The sequence below is a fragment of the Engystomops pustulosus genome, chromosome 1, assembly GCF_040894005.1.
Source record: "Engystomops pustulosus chromosome 1, aEngPut4.maternal, whole genome shotgun sequence".
In the NCBI taxonomy this organism is placed as follows: Eukaryota; Metazoa; Chordata; class Amphibia; order Anura; family Leptodactylidae; genus Engystomops; species Engystomops pustulosus.
In genome coordinates, this window is record NC_092411.1 from 210,333,946 (window position 1) to 210,361,053 (window position 27,108).

A 27,108-nucleotide genomic window follows, 5' to 3' on the forward strand; every position below is an offset into this window, starting at 1 on the left:
ACAGGTTTATAGACATGCACAGGTTAGTATTCAATAAACTTTCCATACGAAGCATCTGAATTATGCTTTAAAGGAGTTTTCCGGGATTACACATTGGGATTACCTATATTTGTCATCTAATTTGTTATCATATCATACACAAATGATACAGCCATATCAGAAGTGTATAACAGGGTTAGATGTGCGAACTAACCCCAGACCCCAGGCCTAGCAAAATATAATGCATACACCATACCAAGCAATATATAATAATTATACAGAACACAGAGCAGGTAATAAATACAATGCCTAAACCAGGCACTGTGAAAAGAGGTCATCTGAAGCAGATAATAATGGAGACGCCCCCTCCACACACACATAGCAGATGGGAAACAGCCATAGACTGCAATGGCCAATAATATCAGATGTGTAAATCTGGTGAGCACACTGGAACCCCAGAGCAGACTATAATACTGGTGACCCCCAAGGGCAGTATTATACAGGAGACCCCAGCAGAGGCCCAAAATACTCTCCTATCTTGGCTCCTCTGCTGCTCCCTGTCACATACTGGAACTTCTATGTGATGTTCTTCGTTGTGTCACAATGCTGCTTGGATGAGCCGGCATCGGGACACATAGCATAGTGGCTCCTGGAGCAGGAGAGGACCCAGCAGCAGTGAGGTCTGGTCAGCTGTTCTCTTCTTGCTGCCCCACAGGTCCTTTCCTCTCCAGCTCCTGCTGCTCATACAGCTAGCATCGGGACACATTGCAGAGCAGCAATGAGCGCTTCTATTTGTGATGGGGGCTACATTTGTTTTTGCAGGAAGCTGAGGGGGGGCCGCACCCCTGCTATAAAGTGTGACTGTAAACACCCATTTTACATTCCCTTTATGCAGCCACACTACTTTACATCTAAGGTTTATATAAGACACACAAGTAAATTTGTACAGGACATACTAGTAAATTAGAGCATTTGATATGTCTTTTTTAATGCTACATAATCCCGGAGAAGTTCTTTAAAAAATGTAGTGCACCCCAACTGGGTTAGCATACAAAGCATCATGTCATTAGAGTGTGTGACTTCAGCCTCAATGAGTAATTGATTTGTAAGTGTATAAACCAGTCACTTAACGTTAAATGTTTGGCGTCTTTTTTTGTTGCATGGGTTAAGGCCCATTTACATGTGCTGATAATGAAAACATGATCCTTGTTTGTCGTTGATTACTTCTTTGATGCGGACATGAAATTCATTGTGTGTCAGCAGTACATTCAATGGATGGAAACTTGGGGGAACCAATGACCATTCAGATGAAAAGCCCAAAATCATTGCAGCTTGTAAATAAAAGCAGTAGAGCAGCAATATTCTCGATCAATGCTATTTAAAACAAATAATATGGGAATGCAAATTGCCCTTTATTTAGAAAGGAAAATTGGCATTATGTTGACTGAACTAAGATACAGTACAGTGTCCATATGTAAAAATGTACCTGATACCATTAAAAAATGCCATTGGAATTCTACGCAATGCATTATGTGTTTTTCAAGAACAGTGTAAGGTCGTTGTTACGACCTCTTTATAACTGGTTATTCTACCTTTTACGATCTGTTTATATTAACTTTTAGGATGTCTCATGGGAGTGCAGGGATCCAGCATACTGTACATATGTTCCAGGTTGAGTGCTATGTTGAGGGGAACCTGTCATCAGCAATTGGCCTTATAAATCGCTGCCAAATATTGTCAAGCAGCTAGCACCATCTAGTTTTTGCTTCTTTCGTGTTCTAGTGTGGTGGCATCATCCAAAAAATAAACTTTGAAGTGAGCTGTAAATTGGTTGTGTAAAGTCGAGGAGGAGCTCTGAACACCTACTGGTCAGTGATGTCTCTGGATGCAGGACAATCAATTACAATGAAGGGGGCTTGGCTTCAGTGTTAAAATCTCTGCCTCCTTGACTTTCTACAACCAATTTACATCTGACTTCAAAGTAGATTTTCTGGATGACGCCAACACCCTGGGACATGGGAAAAAAAACACAATCTGGACTTTCAATGTGACCTTGAGTGGCCAAAACAGAGGAATAAAAGAATGGATGGTTATAAAATAAAGAAAAATGAAAACTGACACTAACAGAAAGCAAGATATGATTTTTTTTTAACCAATCTGTTAAAGGCATCCATTATAAAATAGGTTACTCTGCTATTGATGGATCCATTCAGAAATTCGTTTAAAAAAAACCTACCACAAGAAATCTACCATCAGAAGTAGATCTAATGGTAGATTCCTCTTGCCTTACCCAGCCCTGATTTTTATTTCACTAATCCTAGACCCTAACCTAATGTTTTAAAAACTTTAATAAAGTAATTTAGTGCAGAGGCTACTGGAGTGTGGAATAGCCTCACCGGCAAAGGCCCCAGTAGCCTTTGCAGTTCTCATGCTTTTGACAGTACACAAGCACCAGCTGTGGGTTCAGCTTTCTATGGAGCTTCTGTGTATGCACCTATGCTGGGTTTAAGCAAAAAGTCATATGCGCTGTACTGATACGCGCTTCTTTGCTCAGTCCAGTATGGGATCACAGCTGAAGCTCCAAAGAAAGCCACAAGTGCAGTGCCGCAAACTTGAAGATGACGTGCTAGAAGGTGGGACTGCAAAGGCTATTGGGGCGTGAAGTAGCCTTTGCCGGCCAGGCTATTCCACACCCCAGTAGCCTCTGCAGGTAATTTACATAGCACTTAATTAAAGCATTTTAAATCCGTTTAGCTTAGGGTCTACAGTTAGTGAAATAAAGATTGGGCAGAGCCAGGCAGGAGGAATCTGCCATCCGATTTACTACTGATGGTAGTTTCCTCGAGATTGGTTTCCAAAAATGGAAGGTATAACATAGATGTCTGAACATGCTTCTGAGGTTTATATTTTTAGGGGGTTATTTTACATCTTTTTTGTAATATAGCTTATTTGTACAGAAAAAATAATGCAGCTTCCCTTACTGGAGCAGAGACAGTATACCTGTAGGGTTAATTTGCTATATCTGGCTGTCTGCACTGGGCAAAGAGAATATTTGTAATTTCCAAAAATATTATACTTATGATTTAACAAAACGAATTCTACTGTGATGTCTGTATTGTATTAAATATGTTTATGTAACTGTCATATGAGAATTTCATGTCTGTATTACTTGGGTGCATGCAAAATAAAACCATTCCCAGGCTTCCGAGGCATTGTATTGTTCAGTTTTACTTCAGCATTTATTGAAGTTCTGTAAAATAACATAATTTATACGTAATAAGATATTACCAGCTGTGTGCTATGCAATCTCATTAAAGGGGAGGATGAAACTTGCACTACATACAGTGTTTACTATCGCCTTTGCTGACTTTTACACCCTAAACAAAGTAATTTTGGCCTTTTGTTTCTTTTATGCTTTTGTCAGCTGATAATATAGAACCATGTTTATACCTAACATTGTATTTGTGTTACCCGGTTTATGTTTTCAAGTTTCCTTCATTCCTTTTGCAATGTTGTGGGTAAATTTTGCTATTGAAAATGTTACAGTCTGGGTTATGTGTTACAGCAGATGTTTCATTGTTCCTAGCGTCAACTTGTGATGGCTTGGCAGTGCTTCTTTTAAGAAAGTAAAATCTGTGAGACTGTGAAATAACAACCTATTTTATTCAATAAGAATGTCTTGTGTGTGTGAACCTTTTCATTTCTAGACCTGGCCTAAAGGCACAGACATTCCTTCTCTCTGTGGGTGTCTTACTGTTTGCTTGCTTGTCCACAGGAATCAACAGAGAGCTCTAATACAACCATTGAAGACGAAGATGTAAAAGGTAATCTATTAATGAATTTAATATTCTCCCAGGAGAATATGCAAAATAATGCAACTTGCAGTAAACATTCCTTATTTAAAAGGAAAAAAGGTATAGGGATATAAAGAAATTATAAGCTGACTCAAGTATAAGCCGATGTTTCTAATTTTACCTTAAAATCGAGTCAATAGGTTTTCCCAGTTTAAGTCAAGGGTGTGAAATGCAATGGTCACAGCCAACAGCCAGTATATAGCTGGCCACCCCCCCCCCCACACACACACACACACACACACACCGCCGCCTCTCAGTATACAGCCAGCCCCCTTCCCCCCAGTATACAGCCATCCCCCTTCCCCCCAGTATATAGCCTGACTCAAGTATAAGCCGAGGTACCAAATTTTACCTTAAAATCGAGTCAATAGGTATTCCCAGTTTAAGTTGAGGGTGGGAAATGCAATGGTCACAGCCAACAGCCAGTATATAGCTGGCCAAACCCCCCCCCACACACACACACACACCACCGCCTCTCAGCATACAGCCAGCACCCAGTATATAGCCTGACTCAAGTATAAGCCGAGGTACCTAATTTCACCTTAAAATCGAGTCAATAGGTATTCCCAGTTTAAGTTGAGGGTGGGAAATGCAATGGTCACAGCCAACAGCCAGTATATAGCTGGCCCCCTTCCCCCCAGTATATAGCCTGCCAGTCCATATCCCCCTAGTATATAGCCTGCCAGTCCATATCCCCCTAGTATATAGCCTGCCAGCCCATATCCCCCCAGTGTATAGCCTGCCAGCCCATATCCCCCCAGTGTATAGCCTGCCAGCCCATATCCCCCCAGTGTATAGCCTGCCAGCCCATATCCCCCCAGTGTATAGTCTGCCAGCCCATATCCCCCCAGTGTATAGCCTGCCAGCCCATATCCCCCCAGTGTATAGCCTGCCAGCCCATATCCCCCCAGTGTATAGCCTGCCAGCCCATATCCCCCCAGTGTACAGCCTGCCAGCCCATATCCCCCCAGTGTACAGCCTGCCAGCCCATATCCCCCCAGTGTACAGCCTGCCAGCCCATATCCCCCCAGTGTACAGCCTGCCAGCCCATATCCCCCCAGTGTACAGCCTGCCAGCCCATATCCCCCCAGTGTACAGCCTGCCAGCCCATATCCCCCCAGTGTACAGCCTGCCAGCCCATATCCCCCCAGTGTACAGCCTGCCAGCCCATATCCCCCCAGTGTACAGCCTGCCAGCCCATATCCCCCCAGTGTACAGCCTGCCAGCCCATATCCCCCCAGTGTACAGCCTGCCAGCCCATATCCCCCCAGTGTACAGCCTGCCAGCCCATATCCCCCCAGTGTACAGCCTGCCAGCCCATATCCCCCCAGTGTACAGCCTGCCAGCCCATATCCCCCCAGTGTACAGCCTGCCAGCCCATATCCCCCCAGTGTACAGCCTGCCAGCCCATATCCCCCCAGTGTACAGCCTGCCAGCCCATATCCCCCCAGTGTACAGCCTGCCAGCCCATATCCCCCCAGTGTACAGCCTGCCAGCCCATATCCCCCCAGTGTACAGCCTGCCAGCCCATATCCCCCCAGTGTACAGCCTGCCAGCCCATATCCCCCCAGTGTACAGCCTGCCAGCCCATATCCCCCCAGTGTATAGCCTGCCAGCCCATATCCCCCCAGTGTACAGCCAGCCCCTGGAGCACATGAAGCAAGAAGAGGATCTGGGAGGGGGGTTTGTTCTGTCTGAAATGGGAGATCAGTGTTAATTTTTTATAGATTTGAGTATAAGCTGAGTTAGGGTTTTTTAGCACAATTTTTGTGCTGAAAAACTCGGCTTATACTCTAGTATATATGGTAATAGGGTCATGTGATAAATTAATTTTAAAGTAGCTCTTCCAGCTCCGAAGAATCCTAAAGTATCATTCTTTTCTGCTCTACACAAGCATCTTCCAACAAAAGAGAATATTAAAGGACTTATACTATTAGGTATATTGATGTTAGACACAGCAGGCACACGCGCAGAGACTTTCCATGCGAGCCGGAGTGCAGCTGAGAGATTTAAGTGATGTCACCAGCAGTCTGAATTATATTGGGCTGGACCCAACTACAATTAAAATATACAGGGCGTTAGGAGCTAGGAGGCACTCAGATGATGTACTCCTCAGCGCCTCCAGCTCGTTAGCACATAGAATATAAGTTTAAATTTCATCAAAGACAATACCCTATCAAGTAATAAAAAATGTTTTAGACAGTGCAGAAGACGGCGACTGGTGAGTTTATAGGCGTTTACCACCACTATAGAAAAAAAAATTGTTCCAGCTCACCAACCTCTCATGCTGAAAGGGCATAATAGCAATCCAAATCCAGCTTGTGAAGATCTTTTAAAAAGCTGTATAATCGCTCTAAATCATGTCATGATTATGAGCGGTTATACCGCTTGAAACACGTTGAACTTTTATTCGCTGCATACCTGGATGTTGAATAAGCGCAAATAAAGATGATGTTTTAAAAAGATCTTCACAAGCTGGATTTGGCTCCTTTTTACAGTTTACCATCACTATACCTGATGGTAGATGTCTTTTTTGTGTATCATTAAGCCAACTAGCTTTTTAGTGCTTTGGTTCAGCCCAGTCTTCTTGGTACAGTGATTTTCTTCTTTGTACATTGTCCAGCACCCAACCTTTACTTAGTGTGTGACGTCATCTAAAGGAGGTGCAAATAAGGTGCTAAAAAGAAAATGGGTACACTAGCAGACATACCTACCTACCTACTGCACCAAGAAGCTTTTTTGCATAATGATCAAAAAGCATGTTCTTTCTAATTACCAGCAGAATTATTTATCTTTGTAATTGGTTTAGTTCATTTTGTAAATGCACCCCCCCCCCCTTCATGAAGTCATTTCATAAATAATGTATCAATTAGTGTATCCTACATACACAACACTTTCCCCTGTGAAATCATCTGCTGCTTCCATTATTCTCTTAGATGCTCATATAACTCTTTAATGTTACGCCACTTTTGCTTATATGTTTTTTAGCAGGCTCAGGGAAAAGCGGTTGGCAAGGTCATATTTTATATAATGGTTTTGACCCATCTTTTAAAGATTTGCTATAAAGGTTAAGAGGTCACTAACCTTTTATTAGTGCACATTCCACAGTATAGTTCCACAGTATAGGACGTATCCATCTGCCATTATATGTCTATGTATAGGCACAGCGTATACGTCCAGGGTTCTACTGGCATATACAGAAAAATTAGATGAAAAATTTGATTAAATTAGTGAATGTAATACACCAAGAAAAATACTGACTGGAAAAGGAATGGAAAAGAAGACCTTTCACCTAGTGAGAGTTTTCTGATGATTTTTGATGTACTCATTAATGATGTTTACATTTTAATGATAATGTGTTTCATTTGTGATGACAGTTCCAATTGCAGAAGGAAATTAGTCACTGTCATTAGCAAGACAACAAAGTGATTAAATTGCAATGATTTGCCACAAAGAAGCAACAAAATAAATATAAACTCTGAAATTATATGAAATTCTCAAGTCATTTGTATAACTGAGTTTTATTAAGTTTTCCATGCAATAGTATAGAGTTTATTTTGTTTATTAGTTAAAAGACCAAGATCTAGTCAATGAATGCTAGTACTCTGAAGTTAAAGGGGAAGCATGTCTTAGACAACCCATATGCTTGTTACTGCATGTTGATAAAATAGAGGGCCACCTACCCAAGACTTATTTAACCAGTTGCTTACTGCTGTACGACTATGTACTGGCTTAGCCCTCTTCATACGCGGTGGATGTCAGCTGTATTACACCCGCCGGTGACTGCTGTGGTTGGTGCTTGCACTGAATGCGGCAGTTAACCTGTTAGGTTCCGTGGTGAAAGCTGACAGCGGCACCTAACAGATTTTCTGATGGGCGCCACCTTCTTCGATTTTTCTGTCAACGCCTTTCGTGACGTCATTGGAGGGCACCGATTGGTTGCCATGAAAGCCTGCTTAAGATATTGCAGTATATTGCATGAGTGATGAGATACTCTAGAGTTAAACGGTCTGAAATAATAGTAAAATTAAAAAGTTTTGAATTTTTATATTTTTTAATCACCCCCTTTCCCTAGAACACAAAAATAAGTAAAATAAAAAATGTGTCCCAAAATGTCCAATCTATCATAATATAAAGACTATTATTCCCGACACTGAACCCCTTAACAGAAAATGGCAGCCCCATACCCCATAGTCTGAAAAAATTTATTGCTGTCAGAATATGGCAAAACCTAAGAATTTTTATTTCACATTTTAATTTTTTTTTTTTTTTAGTATTATTACTTAAATAAATTTGGTATCACTGTGATCATACCAACCCAACGAATAAAGGTGAGGTGTTATTTGGACCGCCCAGGAAAAAAAAAAGTAAGAATATGGTGCGCATGTGTTTTTGGGCAATTCTACCACATTTGCATTTTTTTTCCAGCTTCCCTGTACAATGAACAAAATAAAAAATTATGCCACTAGAAAATACAATTTCTCCCTCGCATAACAAGCTCTTGTAGGTCTCTGTAAATGGAAAATAAAAAAAATCTGGATTGTGGAAGGAGGGAAATAAAAAAACGAAAATTCAAAACTGGAAAATTGGCCGGTAATGAAATGGTTGAAAAAAAAGTCATGTGTGTGCACCACAGTAGAGCAGGTAGGATTCAGCCCTCTTTACATTTACATAGAAGGTCCATTTATTTTAATAGGCAGCATGTACTGCTCCAGATACAGAGCTGGCAGGTTGTTTCCCTGGGAACAGCAGCTAATTGTAGGAGATTTTTTATGTTTGACCCAATACTCCCCTACCTGTGTGTCTTTTGTTACACTCTAGATTTAGTAGAATTAGTATATTGGTGATGGTGTTAAGAGAATTCAGGATGAGTGTTGTTTTACCTGTAGTAAAAATAATTATGAACTAATTGCTCATTTAGGGAAAATTTTAAAATAAAAAATCATCATACAAAATATGACTAAGCCAAAACCCTTAGTTATGATACAGTAGAAAGCATGTATGTGCTTTGCTTTACAGTTAGAAAAACCTTTTCGACATATAGGCAGATATTTTTTTTCTTTTGCATTCAAAGTTTGCACAAAGTTTCAATATGTGAAGATCTTGTTTCCTGCTTATATTGTTTCATACTGCTTTATTTTGTGTTGCAGTTTATATGATTTCATTTTTGTTTTCTTCATTCTTGCATGCCAAAAGTACAGTCTTCACAGTGGAGGGTAGCACAAGGAGCTTCTATTCAGCTCATCAGTCTTCCTGCTGCTACTCTACCTCTTTGTCTTCTGTTCCTTCTTCATCCTCATCGTGTTGGACACCAGCCATAGAATGCCCCAGTGGCCGCACCTGTTGCCAATACCTGATGAAGATTCTGGTGTCACTATACATCTTCATTTTCATTTGTTCATATGTTGTGTTTCTTTCCATCAATTCTACAGCTAAGTGTACAGAAAACACAAATTCAAAGAGTCATTCGAATGAATCAGATCCTTCTCAATCCAATACTCCATTTGCTCAGTGTAAGTGTAGGAAAGATTATATGGTTAAGAGCCATTTCATGACATATATTAGTAATGACAACTAAAAATGACTTTAAACAATACATTGTATAGGTTAGAGCATTATTAAACTTGCCCAAAGTGCATATACCAAGATTGCAGGAGATAATCGTTAATGTAAAATACTTATTAAAGAAAGATCAAAGATGTTTCTGATGAGTTAAAGAGATATATATATTTCCTTTAATTAGATGCATAGTCCCCCAAGTTATTATGACCAACACTGGTCACATTAACCTCTTACCCCTGTGTGCCTCTTCATATATTCGGTGCATGGCTCACCACAGTTGTCTCCAATGTGGGACTGCAGTCAATAGTAGCAAGCTTTCATGCCAGGTTTTTACATAGAAAATTATGCCTTGTTGTGCGTAAAATTGGCATTCATAAATGTATCCCAGTAAATTTTCTCTTACCGTATTATTATATAATATACCGTTATTGATGAAAAATTTCTTGTTATTTAGGTCATGTGATCTCAAAGTGACCTGGTAAAAAAATTACATGAGGTCATTTTTATTTTCTGCTGATAACTAGTGATGAGTGGACCCAAACCGCAAAGGCGGGTTATGTCACCATCGGCATTTAAATTGCTAAACCCCATGAGTGAGCACTAGCTTGCTGACGTCGCAGGTCACTACCATTTTGTTACATGTTACTACCAGTGCACACTGTCGCAGGAATTTAAACGCTGCTAGCGACTGTTTCAGCAGCTATTAAACAATTACGACTGCCACTGGTGGTGGTGGTGGGGTCTGGGTGACAGCTTGGCCTCCTGATTATACATTAATATTCCTTTTTGTACTATGAAGCAGGGAACTTTTGCATACCTTTCACTGTTTGCTTCAAATGACACCATACTTTGTCAGTATAATCACAGGGATGTTACGTAGCTGTTTTAGGTTTTAAATTTGTGATCACTTTTTATACAAATTTTTATCAGTTGCGAAATGGCAAAAAAGTGTCCTTTCAGACATTTGGCCACTAATTACCTTTATGGGGTTCACTGTTTTTATATTTTGATAAACCTGGCATTTAGAGATAAGAGATGCCTAACATGTTAATTTTTTTTGTTCTTGTTTTTGTATTGGCTCTAGGCAAAGGGAGGGGAATTAGGTTTTAGGTTTTTTAAATTAATTTTTTACCATTTTTAGACCCCCTAAGACTTGTAGTATATGATAGTTTTGCTATTGATGTCTAAACTTAGAGATCAGGCTGAATAACAGGCCTAAAAGTCTAGCATAAAAAGAGCTAAAAAAATTGCCTAGAGAAATCTTTTTCCTTAATAAAGTAAATGCAAAGTTTACTTTTATCACGTTGAGCACATTTCTGGTCTTATTTTACTTCTACCTTTTAATGAATCCATTAACTATGTACATATAAAATAACAACACATTTTATTTTGTTAATCTAAGAATAAGCACAATTTGCATTTACGTAGAATTACTTAAAATATAATTTTTTTTGTCCTTTGCAAGTATGCAGTTGTATATAGTATCTTCAGTTTCACGAAAGATAACACATTTTAGCTACCTCATTTACATTACTGGAGGACTTTGGTAGGTTTCCATGACAACATGGAAGTGCTGAATTTGATCAGTAATAATAAAGCATTGATAAGTGACTTAGCAGGGTTTTGGGTTTTTTTTTGTTTAATAGCATGCAATCTATGTGCTTCATGCTTGTTATAGCCATGTGTTAAATGACAGATTTCAGTGGCTAGGCTTGTTTTAGCTTGGTTAAACATTGATGCTGGTTTTATATGAAAAGGAGTAAGGCTGCATTCGGACAAACATGTACTTGCCATAGCCCGTAGCACACGGCAGTGCGCAGGAGAGCAGGAGGAGGCGCGTTTGTATCAACGTTCGTCTGAATACAGCCTCACTGTGTATACACCGTACTGTACAGCTCCGGCTTCACTACGCGACTGTGCTGCGGAGAGCAGAAGACATGGGTTTCGATGCGTCTCATCTGACGCATGTTTAGGCAAGTATAAAGGTTTTTTTTTTTTTTAAATATAGGGACTTGGTAAAGAACGATTTGGGACACTAAATAACCAGTCTGTAAGGACTGATAGGTCCTCTTTAATTCTTTTCTTTTCAGTATAATATAGAAAAAGCTGTCTGCTTAGTGCTTACATGTAAGTAAAAATGAAATCCCTATTGTGTCCCAGGGCCATTGGGATAATTCCATATTTTGACAAAAAATTATTCTTTATCATTTCTTCAACCAGGTAAAATAATAATAGAACACCCAAAACTTGGTTAGTGGTTATCTGTGTTTAAGATTAGTAGAATGATTTTATTGCATTTTCTGTATAGGCACCCAGTACATAAACCATCCTCCTTATGTTTTTGTGTTGTTAAATTGTGTCTTGGTGTCTAAAATTCATTTCTACTATCTAGAGATAACTCTAGAGGTTTGTGAGCATGGTTCTAATGTACTTTATTAAGAAATGCTGCTTATGTTTGTAAAGCAAAAGGCTTCAATGCTCACTTTTGTAGAGATCCATATTCCATCTATAGTGTGTGTGTCTATGGAGGCTGCTTATGATCTTACTTCTAATGTCCCTATGTTTGGGCAGAGAGAAATTGTTCATCAGTCTGATAGAGAGACAGATCTGCCTTTTGAACTCAGAAGTAACACCTCTACTAAGGGGAACTTTGCAGCCTGTTTCCAACGAAGTATATTTTATCAAATGTTCACAACACTCCCTCACCATATATTAAAAATTATCTGAAATGACAATTACTCCTTTAAAACAAAGTTCTGGGGTAACTATAAACTCAGGTTTTACAACATTAATTTTAAAGTAATTACCCTTTTAAACATAAAGGTTTTAATACCACATAAATGTATAAGCATTGTCAGCTGGAACCCTACCAATTCTTCAAACTAAAGGGACTCAGCAAAAATTCGGCAATTTAACATTTAGATCAGACTGTATGATCTTCTATATTATTTTTGAATCATTTTATCCTTGTCCATTTCTTGTTTATATCATTCTGCAGCATATGTAATTTTTTTTCTTATTTCTATAATTTATATGTGGAATCTGTACCTTCTGGAATAGAAATACTGGTTTGGTTTTATTTGTTTTAATCCTGCCTCGTATCATTAGGCTTCTTGAAAGTCATGCTTGATGTCAAGTGGTCTGCCTTACAAGGTAGTTTAAAAGATGTGGGTTTTCCTTAACCCATCCTGGAAAACATATTTGCATATTTTACTTAGAATCTGCTTAGTAACCATTTAATGGGTAAATATTATAGAAAGATTAGGTTGCTATTACTGGTGGTAATGATGGCCAAATTGTATATTAGGTTTATTGGAGAGTCACCATCCAATACGCATTTAAATCTAATTTCTGCTATAGATTTAGTTTTCTGAATATAAAGAAAAAAATGTAAACACTACCTGCAACTCTATCAATTTTGATGTTGAAACATTCTGCACGGTTAAAAACATTAGGTAGGAGCTCTGGTTTACCAAACCTTTGCCACACCTAGCCATAGGTTGTGTGCATCATTGCAGCTAAGCCTCATTCATTTCAGCAAAGCCTAGCAGCAACATCCCATGGAGAGAAGTAAATGTGTTTCTTGAAGAAAGCAGACACGTTTTTCTGATCCAGTACAACCACACTAAAAGAAATCTACAATCAAAATCAAGAATGATAACCCAGGGACACTTACCCATAGATCCAGGCATTGTAACTGTGGTAATATTCCTATATTTGTTATCCTTGACCTCCTTCCTGCTAAAATAAACTTTTAAAATAATGCAAATAAGCCTGATGGGCTTCTGGGGATGTTACAGGAGCTGGCTTGTGAATTTGCAGCGCGGAGTGACTCGGGGCATCATTTTGGAAGTTTATTTTAGAAAGAAGGGGCTATGTATGACAAAAATGAGGATTACCACACTGCCTTTATCTATGAGTAAGTGCCCCTGGTTTCTCCTTCGTCATTTTGAGAGTACTGTCCGGGAATGCATAAGAGCACATAAGAGACATTTAGCCCCAAAATCTAGACAGATGTGTCACACGTGATCTAAGCAGTGGGATGTCATCTACTTGTTACATAATGACCTTATGCGGTTGCAGTCTGCTGCTATAAGTTCCACTGATACTACAGATTTATTAGCTGTTTTGGTTTTTTTGTCTATTATGCCTGTAATGTAATTTAATTACTACTTTTTCCATTTAGCTCGCAAGCAGGAAATTATCAAAGTCACAGAGCAGCTTATTGAAGCAATTAACAATGGAGACTTTGAAGCTTATACGTAAGTGTCACTAGAATAGTGTTATTAATAGTCTGTGTCTATTAAGTATTTGATCATGTGGATGATGTATTCCAGAATTTAGAAATATCTATTTTCCACTGTTAAATGATATGGCTGTTAAAAAGCATATTCATGCCTGCAATTTACAACTGTACCTTAGTGGTGATTATGCAGTCCAGAGGGATAAGGAAGCAGCTTATTCCCATCTCTCTATTGAGAAAATACATGCATGCTCTGCCAAATGTTCTTGTTTGTGAGTTTGGAGGGATGGATGTAGGCCAAGCATAGTTTATCCAAATGTTATCTCAAGCCTATAGATGGCTTTAAAGGGCTTTGTCCACCAAAGAAAATTCTCATATTTCAATACCCTAGTGCTGTTTACACAACAGAGATCATTTTAACCCCTTACTTTACAATTTTACTCAGTTTTATTACTATTTTAGCTGGTCAGTGCAATAATATAAATATATATACATTATTATATTATAGCAGTGTTTATAATATTCAGCAACTCTCTAAGCAGACACTTAATGATACCTCTGGTGCTGTCAGATGCAGTGTGCTGACAGTATGGTTACATTGTCAGGGTCGGCACCAGGTTTCAGTAGGTCTCTTTGCAGTTAATGTGGCGGCATTAAAAATTCTGAAACTAGGGAACAGGAGACCGTTTTAGTTTTTAACCAAACAGCCCCTAAATGGTTATTTTATACAAGCCCCCTTATCCAGATGGATTCCTTATTTACAGTCTTATGTGGGCACCGACTCTTCCCCAGGTATGCCCTGAGCTGGCGCCGGCCATGATCAGTGTACACACTTTTTCATTTATATTCTGACACATAGAAAGAGAGATGCGATGATAAGATCCATGAGATAGATATCACACACAATGACACAGTCCGCTCTGCCACATTTCTGCTCTATCACACGATCAGATCTGCTGTGCCTCCCTCTCCATTCCCCTGGATAAAAAAACATATTTTCCTGTGGCTTGTAGCTCTCCTCTCGCTGCTTCTGTTGTTTGTCAGTGTGAGCTCATAGGGGGGCTTCAGGGATCAGAGAAGAGCTCAGCTCCACAGTGTCGGGCTAGATGGCTGCTGACCTTAAAGTCAGAAGATCCATGGTCGGAAACAAGGGGCAACTGAAATTGTGTACAGTAGGACTGATGGAGACAGGTTGGAATTATATCTGTGAAATGCTGTATTTTTGTTAATAACCGTTAATTAGAGAATGTGTTATTTTGAGTATATAAAAGAAACTTGTCTTTGTGGGAATACCCCTATAACTTCCTAACGACCATGCCCTTTTTTGTTTTTGCATTTTCATTTCATTTTCCCATGTAAAGAGCTGTGTGAGAGCTTGTTTTTTGGGTAACACATTGCAATTCATAGTGACAGTATTTAATATTCCATGCCGTGTACTGGGATGCGGGATAAAAATTTAGAATCCTGTGAAATTGGTGAAAAAAAGCTGCATTTTCACCACTTTCATTGTGCGCCCCAAATGACATGTCTCCTATATTTTTTTAAGTTTGGTATTATCACGGAGATGATACATTTATATAGGTTTTCATACAATTCTCCATTTTGCCATCTTCTTGCGCTGCTAACTTTTTTATACTTCGGTTGTACGGCGCTGTGTGTGGTGTTATTTTTTGCAAGATAAGATGACTTTTTCATTGCTGCCATTTTAAGGACCACTTTTTATTACATTTTTTGTTTGTTGCAAAAGGGAGAAAGAGTGGCATTTTCGCCTTTAGGCACTATTTTCTGTTACAGGGTTATACGGCAGAAATAACATTTATCATTTTTTTAGGTTTAGACGCAGTGATACCTAACATGTTTAGGATTTTTACTGTTTATTTTCATATCAATTCTAGGGATTTTTTTTATTAATATTTATTTACATGGTGTACTATAACTCCGGGTTGTCTAATAAGTCACATGTCGGTAAAGGGTTAAAAGAAAAACTACCATTAAAATTGTGCAATAACCTGGGACATTTACTCACCCATAGTTGCAGACCTTGACTGTGGTAATCTTCTTAGATTTATTATCCATGTCCTTTTTCCTTATAAACTTTTAAAAATATGCTAATGAGCCAGAAGGGCTGACCTAGCCCTTCTGTGATCTTGCTTTACTGGCTATTACACTGTCTCCCCTTACGCCTGCTACCTCAGGAAGTGCTCACTGCACAAGGGCTAAAGATGCAAGGGGAGGGTGATACTGTGTAACAGACTTTAAAGACAGATCACAGAGGGGCTGTGGTAACCCCTCGGGCTAATTAACATATTGTTTTAATGTTGATTTTAGAAGGAAGGAGACCATTGATGACACGTATAAGAATATTGCCACATTCACTGTGCCTGGAACTATGGGTAAGTGTCCCAAGTTGGTTTTGTGATGGTAGATTTACATTAAGTCTCTCTGACTACTGAAGTTACCTGGGATCCTGTCGGACCCACCGTTCTCGTGATCTGTGGGGGTCTCATGATTGAGACCCCCATCGATCAGCAAGTTAGGCCCTATACTGTGGATAGTGGAAGTAATACACGTCACTCAATGTTGGTGGTATGGGTGCACAAGTAGGCTGCAACACCTCTCAATAAATCTTGAAAAAAAACTTGGCACTCCTGTGATAGTTGATTTGCATATTTTATTATAGTGAATCGGCAATCCAAAATTAATGCAACGTTTCGGTCTTATAACATCAGACCTTCAGGCACGGATTTCTGGGCTTAAGGTGGTGTGAATACAGTTCTATGACCGTTGTGGCGCTTGGGGAGATGTGGAGCGCGGGAGACCCCGCTGTAAACTTTGATTTGGTTGCTTTTAAAATTCTACTTGATCAGTGCTCTTCTTCCAACTGGGGCAACAATGCACGCACGACTGACTTAAACAAATTTAAGAAATTGGTTAGGAAGGTGACCTCAATTGTTGGCTCTAAGATGGAGGATTGGGAGTCAGTCTTGTGTGCACGTATGCTTTCCAAATTTAAGTCCATTGTATGTAACGAGAAAAACCCATTACATAACACACTGATTGGTCAACGTAGTACATTTAGTGAACGGTTTCTGCATATTAAGAGTTTTAGAAACTCTTTCATACCTAGGGTAATTGCACTAGTTAATATGGGCAAGTAATTAATATTTTTAACCATGGTGCTTTCTTTTTTTTTTTTTTACCGTCTTTTAAAATTTCTTTTACTTATCTGTGGATCTATTTAATTGTTTGTAATATATGTATGTTAGTATCTTAATTGTTTGTATATGTATAATTGTGATCATGAATGGAGGAGTTGTTGTCGTTGTGACAAAATCAATTTCCCCTATGGGGACAATAAAGCATTCTATTCTATTCAACTCTGCATAGTATTTGTAAAGTGTCTGGAGCTCTCTGAAACATTTCAACTTAAAAGTTAATATTTAATTTACAGAAAGATTTGTGATCCTGGCCTTACTTCATTTGAGCCTGAAGCCCTGGGAAACCTTGTAGAAGGCATGGATTTCCATCGATTTTACTTTGAAAATGGTATGTTTCTTTTTTTTTTTTTTTTTTTTACTGAACAAATATTGAGACAGATTTAAGTTTTGGCCTCCATAGGAGGCCGCTCACCCATTCCAAAATCCACAACATCTTGTTTTAATTGTCTGCTAACTTCCCGCAAATTACACTTTACTTCTAGTACATTTATATCTTCTTTTTATTTACCGTATATTCCGGCGTATAAGACGACCTGGTGTATAAGACGACCTCCCTACTTTCCTGTTAAAATATAGAGTTTAAGATATATTCGCCGTATAAGACTACCCCTTTTCCAACGCATACAAAACACCGGTAAAAATTTAAAAAAAAAAACAGATTTGAATTTAACATGGTCCTTTTTTAATTTAAATTCTTATGACATTAAGGTATATAGCAGGAAAACTGTTGCTCATAAACATAAGGCATACAACAACAACATTACCATCGTCCATTTTACTGTAAATGTTACCATACTGTACTATAATACTGCCCCTTATGTACAGGAATATAACTACTATGCCATATACCACTGCCAGTCCCCCCAGTATATATCTAGTCCTCCCCTGTATATAGCCAAACAACCACCCCAGTATACAGCCAGTCCCCCCAGTATACAGCCAGCTCCCCCTGTATTTTGCCAGCCAGTCCCCCCAGTATACAGCCAGCCCCCTGTATATAGCCAAACTGCCCCCCCCCCTAGTATACAGCACATTCCAAACATCTGAATTGTCATCCAGGGATTTTTTTTGTGTAATATTTATAATAATGTTCCCCCCACACACACACACACACACACACACTCTTTCCTCTCTAATTTTTCTCTAGAGCTTCTCACCTTTCCCGCGATCCACCGAAGCTCCGCTGCTACACTCCGGCCGGCGCTGGCGGCTCACAGAATATTCTCTGCGACGCCGGCACCCACGGAGCTGTCACCGGCGACCGGAGTGTAGCAGCGGAGCTTCGGTGGATCGCGGGAAAGGTGAGAAACCTTACCGGCGTATAAGACGACCCCAGACAGAAGATTTTTCAGTCTTCAAAAGTCGTCTTATACGCCGGAATATACGGTAATTGAATATTACATACATGCACTTCTTATGTTCCCATCTCCTGTACAGACTTGTAATCTTATCTTTCGGTCCCATTCCTCCCTTCATCTGTCCCAGCATGAAATAATGTTGCCTTTATTTGTATACGCTAATTCAGCAGGAAATGAACAAAACTGGTACGGTAGTACAGTTAGGGCTCTTTTCTGGGAGAACTCATAAAAAAGCGCTAACGCTTCTCCTGTTATTAACCCCTTCCCGACATTTGACGTAATAGTACTGCATCGCGGGAGCTGTGTTCCCGCAAAATGCAGTACTATTACGTCATGCTTCTGGCCCCGGCTCCTGAACAGAGCCGGGGCCAGAAGCTGCGGGTTTAGGCTATATGTTATAGCTGACAACTGCCTCTAACACCTGCGATCGGAGATTTCTCCGATCGCGGGTGTTAACCCCAAACATGCCGTGGTCGCGCTGACAGCGGCGTGTTAGGGTGCATTTAAAGTAAATCGGAACACACCTCCCGCATCCACCCCCACCCCCCCACCGGCGCTTACCGGGGGGGGGGGGTCCGCTGTTCCGATCGCAGCCCCGGGGCTACGCGATCCTCCTTCCCTAAACACAAATATTCCCTATATACATGCAATAAAGTGAGAAGAAAACCACAAAATCGCCAAAAAAACCCACATATTTGGTATTGTCGCATCCGTAACGATCCGTACAATAACTCAGAAACATTACTGGACCCACTCGGTGAACGCCGTAAAAACAAAACCCGAAAAACATGCCAAAAATGTAAATTTTTCATAAAATCTCTGCACAAAAATGTTCTAAAAAGTGATCAAAAAAAGTTATGTGCACCAAAATGGTACCACTGAAAAGAACAACTCAACACGTGAAAAATAAGCCCTAAACTAGCTCTGTCAACCAAAAAATTTTTAAAGTTACGTCTCCGAAAAGATGGCGATGAAAAAACAAATGAGATTTCCTCTATATTAGTTTTTATGCAGTAAAATTGTAAAAATAAATGAAAAACTATATAAATGAGGTATCACCGTAATCATAGTGATCTGTAGAATAAATATAATATAGTATTTTTAGTGTACGGTGTACGACCCCCAAAAAATACAAAAAGAAAGTAAACCAAAATTGAGAATTTTCTTTTCATCCGTACATTCAAGAGTTAATTAAATCTCATCAATAAGCTAATGACCCACTAAAATGAAGTATTTGTAAAGTGCATCTCATTTCCAAATTTTCACCAAATATCTGATTTTCTCATACCATACCAACATGCCACCAAAATTTTTCAACTAACCTGAAGTACAATGTGTCACCAGAAAACAATTTTAAAATCACTTGGATATGTTAAAGCGTTCCGAAGTTATAACCACTTGTAGTGACACAGGGCAGATTTGAAAAAATGGGCCGTGTGAGGAAGGTGAAAAGTGGCTCCAGCGTTAGGGGGTTAATGTCCAAGTTCCATAAATAATAGCCCCTAAAAGGACTTGGCATGCTTACTATCTCCTTCATTCTCAATATCAGTGCGGAGCCCAGAGGATGGGGCATTTAGCTATGTGGATATGCTATAAGTGACCTTTTAGGTTCTGTGTCACACTTTAAGTTGCCAAAATTTTAATGAATTACCTTAAGATTGTGTTATATTTGTACATTGTTCTTCCTTTACACAAAATAAACATCCAACTGATGATGTTCTGGCTGGTCAAGCTTTTGTCAAGGATTGTCAGTTGTGAATGCAATGTTATTGAAATACATGACCCTCATAACACCTTGATAGACACTTCTCTATCATTCAGTACATGCATAATTAATCTTTAGGAACTCTGTTTTTCTTTTCCATTGAATGCATTCAAAGCCTTTATTTCTATTTGTAGCTTTATCCAAGAGCAACAAGCCAATCCATACGATTATCCTGAACCCTCATGTTCACTTGATTGGGGAAGATGCGGCCTGCATTGCCTACATTCGACTCACCCAGTATATGGATAACACAGGGTTGCCAAAGACCATGCAGTCAGAAGAAACTCGTGTTTGGCACCGCCGTGATGGAAAATGGCAGAATGTACACTTCCACCGTTCTGGGTCACCAACAATACCCAAGTAAGGACCAGCTTATTGCATAGGATCTTCCTGAAACAGAAAGACAGTTTATCTAGTTTACCTAGAAATCTGCCTTTATTCAGAGCTGCAGAGCCCATAGGAAGTCCTTTTCTTACAGGGAACTAAATGATCTTGTTTACAATAAAAAGAAAAAAAGCTTTTATTTTACACTTAATCAAATATACATAGCTAAAATACCCCCTGTCCCCTTTCTAAATCTTCCTGCTCTTCTGATTCTCATTCCCCTCTTTATTTCTGTAAAATGGGTTCCAACTTTCTTTTGCTACCTCTACAAATACTGTGCTTTGGTTGTCTTAGACATTGCATTATATACATCTGGATGATCATTTGCGCTCATCCATGAGGCATTACAAATAATATATTTAAGTGAACCTCAGAGCAATATGGAACACTAAACCAATCACAGGTCTGTCTCTCTCTCTCTCTCTCTCTCTCCAAAATGCCATATATAAGCAATGGCTGAGGCCAGGATAGCCTTACGTAGAGATAGAATGGACCCATCGCTGATGTTCCTGGTGCCATCACATGATATGTACCATTATTAATAAACATTGACCATATTTAAAAGGAACCTGTCAGGACAATTTGGGACATTAAAGGTTTTTTTCTTTTTTTTTTTAAACTGACCAGTTCTTTTGCATATATTATAGTTACACACCCTAATCTCACCACTCTGGGCTGTATACCTTGTTTTCCTTCACTTGACACTTCACGGCTCACTGCTGCAGCTGCATCACTCCAAGATGGCTACCCCCATTCTGATTACATCTCCCACAATCCCCCTGGTCAGCACAGCTTCTTCATACACAGGAATGTGCAACCACACCCCAATGCAGGAAACAAGGAGCTGACTGCACATGCCCGACTGCAGAGAAAATATACAGGTCGTTTGTATGGAAACTGCAAATGTAGGAGGAGCTGGCAGGGCACAGGAATGACTTTGATTTCAGGAAAAAGGGACAGAAGATTTTTTTTTATTCAGACACTGAATTAGTGAAATAATAAGTGTGGGGAGATGAGGTCTAGTGAGGTCTTTGTCATCGGAGAGCCCCTTTAAGTGTGTGGTCCATAAGGACCTCTAGGCTGTTTGGTATCCCAAATCTTCCTGCTGGATTCCTTTTATATGCAGTCAAGGTTTATGAACCAAAATGTAACATTTTCCTATATGTCATTTTCACATATCACATCTTTCCAGTATTCTATTCTCATACTTAAACCAACTTCTCTCTTTTCCCTCTAGCTAACTCTAAGCCTTGCAAGCCTTTTATTGTAAACACTCAAGACAACTGGATGGTATCTCTTAGACCAACTGCATCCTTCCTCTGTGTCCTAATCACAAGTGTTTATTTGAGCACAGAATGTCTTCATGTGTAATGCTTTTGTGTGTTGTATTTTTATATTTTCATCTCTGCCACACCTGAGGACAATCTAACTATGGCTTGGTTGTGACACCACACAAAACTTTGCCAATTCAAAAGCTGTAACAATTAATATTAAAATGCTTTTACTCTTTTGTTGAATTGTTCAGTCTACAATATTAAGGTATGATAACCCAGATGAAAATATATCTAGAGCGATTCCGACCTTATAGTTTTGAACATTTGAAGTACTTTGTTTTAAGCAACTGCTAAAGTACTCAATGTTAATATGCATAAAAAGTACAGCTATAACTGCTGTATCATGTTCAAGTACAAGTTAGACTTTCTAGTATAAGCATCTATTACACATTTTTATATATACCAAGATTTCTGTCTTATAATTATACAGTATATAGATAATTATGAACGGGTGATAGGTGGTTTTTGATAATAGACAAAGCAAAATTTTGCAATCAGGGTTATTTAGTCCTTTAACAAAATAGGTATTTTTGTGTTCTAGTCCCAAAGTACAGTAAGAGTTAGATATTGTATATTGTGTGTTGTAATGAATGTGTATTAAGTTGGTTGTGTTACACAAAATAGCAAGCAATCTACTGTATGTAAGGAATTAAAAAAAAAATCTTATAGTAATTACCGAGAACTTTATACTTATCCAGTGTACGATACAATCCATATTATATTGGCATTGTGAATGATATTGTAGGAAGACCATGACAAATGTTTTTTTCAATAGAAGTTTACTTTAAGATGCCCATGTACTATTGGTTGTTCTGTAGTTGTGTAGTTCTATTCAAATTGCTCCATACATCTGTATGTTCGATTCCATTGCTCACTTTCTTTCTAGGGGCTGTGAACTTCATGTGTGCACGATGGGATATCCTCATTCTTGATTTTTAATTCTTTTTGTATTTTTCCACTTTAAATTGTTAATGTTGTTTAATATTGGATGTAATACTAGTATGCTTATGAGCATTTAATTTTCTACCGTATGTTATCAAGATGTGCTGAGCCATTGAAACCTGCCAATTCAATTATGTGAAAATAAATGCTTCTTTTTCTGTACATCTTTAGTCTAGAAGTGGTATCGCTGTCAGCATCTAGATATAGTGGATGATGTAAAGTTCTTATTTTTTTACTTTTTATTTAGATATCGCATGGAATGCAGATATAGTACTGTAGATCAATTCTGTCTTCCACAAAACCATATGAAAATAGGCTGCACCATGGTGGTTTTATTTTATCATCTTTTGTAATGTTGCAATATACAGTACCAATAAACACAGTGTATATATTTCAAATTGCCATAAAATAGCTGAGAAAATTCAAGTAATAATAAAATTGTGTTTTCTGTTGCAGTTGTCGTGTTTGTATTTTAATCATCATAAAGCTTTATCTTCCTTTATGATTTCATTATATTACTAACAAATGTATGGTAACCATAGGGGAAAAAATAAAATGAAATGCACATGAAGACTACGTGAGTGTTTGTATGTGTGTTTATAACCATAACCAATGCATACATTTTAAAGGGAATTAAAATCCGTAAAAAATGGTTCTCTAGTCCCTGTCTGTAGTACATAAGACCTCACAACATACATCAGTAGTGTAAAGACGAAGGAACCTTGTCACCGTGGTCCTCTGTTTGTCTACAGAGGCCGGCAGTGCTGTTCTGACTACAGCCTTTTGCCTGCCACAAAATTCAGGCTATAATAAACCATAACCATGGCTCCCCAACATCATGTCACATCAACAGCTACAAACAAACTCCAATTGAAGCATGTGCGTGACCTTCTCTCCTTGTAGTCTCCACTATTTCTTTACTCCCAAAAACACTGAGATGTGAATGCGAACTTCACCAATATTTGTTTAAATATTTGAGTCTAGTACAAGGTTTTTTAGGTTGTGAAAAATTAAGTACATTGTGGTCTCCGTATTTAGCACTGGTATTGTTTTCGCTTCATTGAAATCCTTGCGTTTTTACTTTACAAGCTCTCAATAAAGTTATGTTGTAATGTTTCCTTACTCATGAGGACTCTTATAAAATATACTTCATAAAAAATATTGTTTTCTTACTGTTTTCTTCCTGCAAAGACTAAGTAATCATGTATGTGTGTTATGAATGTATATAAAGCAGGGTAATGGTGTTACCAGCACACTTCAGCTGTGATTGGCAGGTCGAGGCTTGTTCACACAAGGGTGTTGCAGTGTGTGGCCCGCCACTAATAATGTGTAAAAACTACACTATTTGATGGATTGCAACAATTTATAGATGGACTGGATAGATTATAGGTTGTAATTCTATTCTCATAGACATCACAGATAATACATCTCCGCCAATTTTTTCTTATTAAGAAACCTTGTCTTGATCCTATGTTGTTAACTTTTATGATACGATATAATTTTAGTTGGTTTTGTTGCTTTCTATTTCATGTTCTATTAATGATATTGTATAGTACTTAGGTACGTTGTGAGAACTTTGCAAATCAAACCAAGAAAAAGTTTTTAATGTCCCTTATAAGGTATTTTTTGAAAGACAGGTAAGAGAACTAGGTATAAACTGTTGTGCGTAGGCTGAGGTTTTAGGTGTGAAAATGAAGCGTTCATTGTTAGTGTGGGCTATGTATTTTGGTAACAGATAAATCACGCCACTAGTTGCCAGGTGGGAAACGTATAGGGGAGCTTACACCTCCTTTGGCAGATCAATCTCTGCCTCGCTAATTTGGCTTCATCGTGTGCTGTTTGTTACATGGACAAAGTCATTTGTCGTGTTTGTGTATATCTTGCATTATGTTTTGTAAGAAAACTGTGCGCATTTGGATATATAACAACTGCTTAGCAAAGAAGGAAATCGTAGCACATCCAACGGGATAAAAACACTTTATTCTTCATTCTTTAAAAGGCATACATCGGTGTGTAAGTAGGCAATGGAGACCTACGCCTACGCGTTTCAGCTTATTTAAGCCTTACTCATGGTATAATAAAAACAAAATGAAAGCACACATTAAATGCTCTACGAACACCTGATTGCAAGGATACATAGTATCCGGTTGGGGTGGGGACAAGAGAAGGCAAACCGCAGCAAGAAATAACATCAAATTCACAGACGAAAGACAGAAGATCGCAAGGCATATGAAAAGATCGTTAAAAATAGTGAATGTATGCTCAATAATAAAAGCAACAAAGTTAATAAGTGCCTGATGATATATGGTACTTGGTAGCATAACATAAGGAAACTGCTGAAAAACTAAAAATATCAAGAGCATAAACATGAAAATGTATATAAGAAACAGAAAAGAAAGCACCTGTAAGTAGATATATTCAAATGGGGTTTAGTAAATATAAGACAAATCATTTTTAGAATTCATGCCCTAAAAAACGGAGGGAGGAGAAATTCCTATCGTGCTGTTCAATGAAATGTTTAGCTGCCCCAGAGGCATTTATGTCTCCATTTTTGATGTTAGTGATATGTTGACTAATTCTGGTTTTAAGTTTTTGGACAGTACAGCCTACATAAATGCCTACACACTTAGTGCAACGAATAGAGTAAACAACGTGATGTATGTCACAATTAATTAATAAATGCGTTGATTTTCTGTGTTTTGTGTTCATTGATGGTAAACTCCAATGTTCTATTAAGGGCATATGTGCACACATTCCATCTAGCTTCTCCACATCTGTAGAACCCTTTAACCGATAACCAGGTTTTTTCAATGGACTGTGTTTTAATCATGCTGGAGGATAATATATTAGCGAGTGTCTGTCCTCTCTTAGCTACGCATCTATGTCCCTTCTGCATGATTTTGTACAGAATGGTGTCTTGGTTGAGAATAGGGATGTATTTCTGTATTATTTTCTTAATGGCATTATATTGAGGGCTATATGCGGTACTGAAGGTAGGTATACTTTGTGTGTCTCTACTAGATTGTTTGTTTCTACGATTGTTGCCGTTCAGTAAATAATTTCTATTAACAATATTTGCTTTTTGTTGGGCATCCACCAAAATTTTTTTAGGGTGTCCTCTTTTGAGTAATTTTTGTTTAATCTTGGTGGCCTGTGATGCATATTCCTCATTGTTAGAGCAGATCCTTTTGGCACGTAGAAATTCGTCATAAGGAATGGCATGTATCGTGTGGATAGGGTGACAACTCGTAGCCGACAATATTGAATTGCCCGCTAATGGTTTGGAAAACATAGAGGTGGTGACATGGTTACAGGTAGGTGATGCAGATAAAGAAATGTCAAGAAAGTGTATGTAGTATGATGGGTTTTCATAGGTGAATCTTAAATTTTTTTCTCTTTTTGGATATATAACAGTTTATCTTACAGATTTATAACAGTATTAAGTACAGGCGGTCCCCTACTTAAGGACACCCAAATTACAGACGACCCCTAGTTACAGACGGACCCCTCTGCCCACTGAGAACTCTGATGAAGTTCTCTAGTTGCTTTATTAGGCTCAGTTTGTAACAATAAGCTGTAAGGTGTCTATAATCAAGTTTTATTGATAATCCTTGTTGCCAATACAGCAAAAAATTTTAAAATCCAAATTACATTAATAAAAACCTCAAGAACCTATCTTGTACATAACCAGGGGACTGCGAACGTTGACCATGCAGTGTCAGGCTACTTGCATTAATCTTACTATGGAAATTACAATATGTTTGGTGAATTTTACCCTTACAAAATGGAGATATATTTAGATGAAAACTCCTCAAGATCCAATAATATAATCACAACCTGTGCTGTAGGGAATACACAGAGCAGTTTACCCATTCTCCATATCACCATGACAGCACGAAAGAACAACCCAACTCGGACAAGACAGGAGCTGCTATTTTTAGTTCAATAAAAGTAATTAAGGATTCCTATTTATTGCCTGGCTCCCATCAGGGGTAAACTGCAGCTGCTTCCTTTGTGTATAGAAAGGAACAATCGACATTCCTACTGATAGTCAGCTGTGGTCACTATTACAGAGCACTGAGCAGCTCATCACTTTATTTGTGCCGACGGTTATTCATGTATAATTTGGGGTGACACCTGGCTGATATTTTACTGTTCTGCCAAGTAAGTGGCAGATTGTCTGCCAAAATGCATGGATCATACAGCAACAAAATAATATATGGATATCTGGAGAGTTTCCGTACTTCCATATTGTCTGTTCTCCAGCTAAATAGTGTAGTGTTGTAAATATTGGTAATATTTCTGTGTAATTGTATATCACATCATAATTAATTGTTATATTGCTTAGTAGAATACCATTTGTGCTTCTTTACTGGCGCAGGGGTTAAACTAACATTATGAATATTACAGATCAGTGATACTGGAGCAAACTTTAGTAGATCTAGAAGATGAAGATCAGAAATTAAAAA

General features: G+C 38.5%; 1 protein-coding gene across 20 annotated transcripts in view; it reads left to right on the forward strand.

Annotated features, from left to right (window-relative positions):
* CAMK2D (calcium/calmodulin dependent protein kinase II delta) overlaps nucleotides 1-23,094 on the forward strand; it is a 134,448-nt gene extending 111,354 nt beyond the window's left edge. For 7 of the 20 annotated variants that reach the window (XM_072119214.1, XM_072119216.1, XM_072119225.1 and 4 more), the window contains 5 exons: nucleotides 3,755-3,803; nucleotides 13,582-13,657; nucleotides 17,090-17,184; nucleotides 20,114-20,339; nucleotides 21,601-23,094. In XM_072119214.1, the coding sequence (XP_071975315.1) occupies nucleotides 3,755-3,803; nucleotides 13,582-13,657; nucleotides 17,090-17,184; nucleotides 20,114-20,339; nucleotides 21,601-21,604 (450 nt within the window). In that variant the 3' untranslated portion in view covers nucleotides 21,605-23,094. Of the gene's footprint in view, nucleotides 1-4; nucleotides 23-3,754; nucleotides 3,804-9,265; nucleotides 9,347-13,581; nucleotides 13,658-17,089; nucleotides 17,185-20,113; nucleotides 20,344-21,600 lie in introns of those variants that run through there. The other 13 variants (XM_072119208.1, XM_072119210.1, XM_072119207.1 and 10 more) reach the window with 4 other exon arrangements.
* Nucleotides 23,095-27,108: the final 4,014 nt, after the last annotated feature.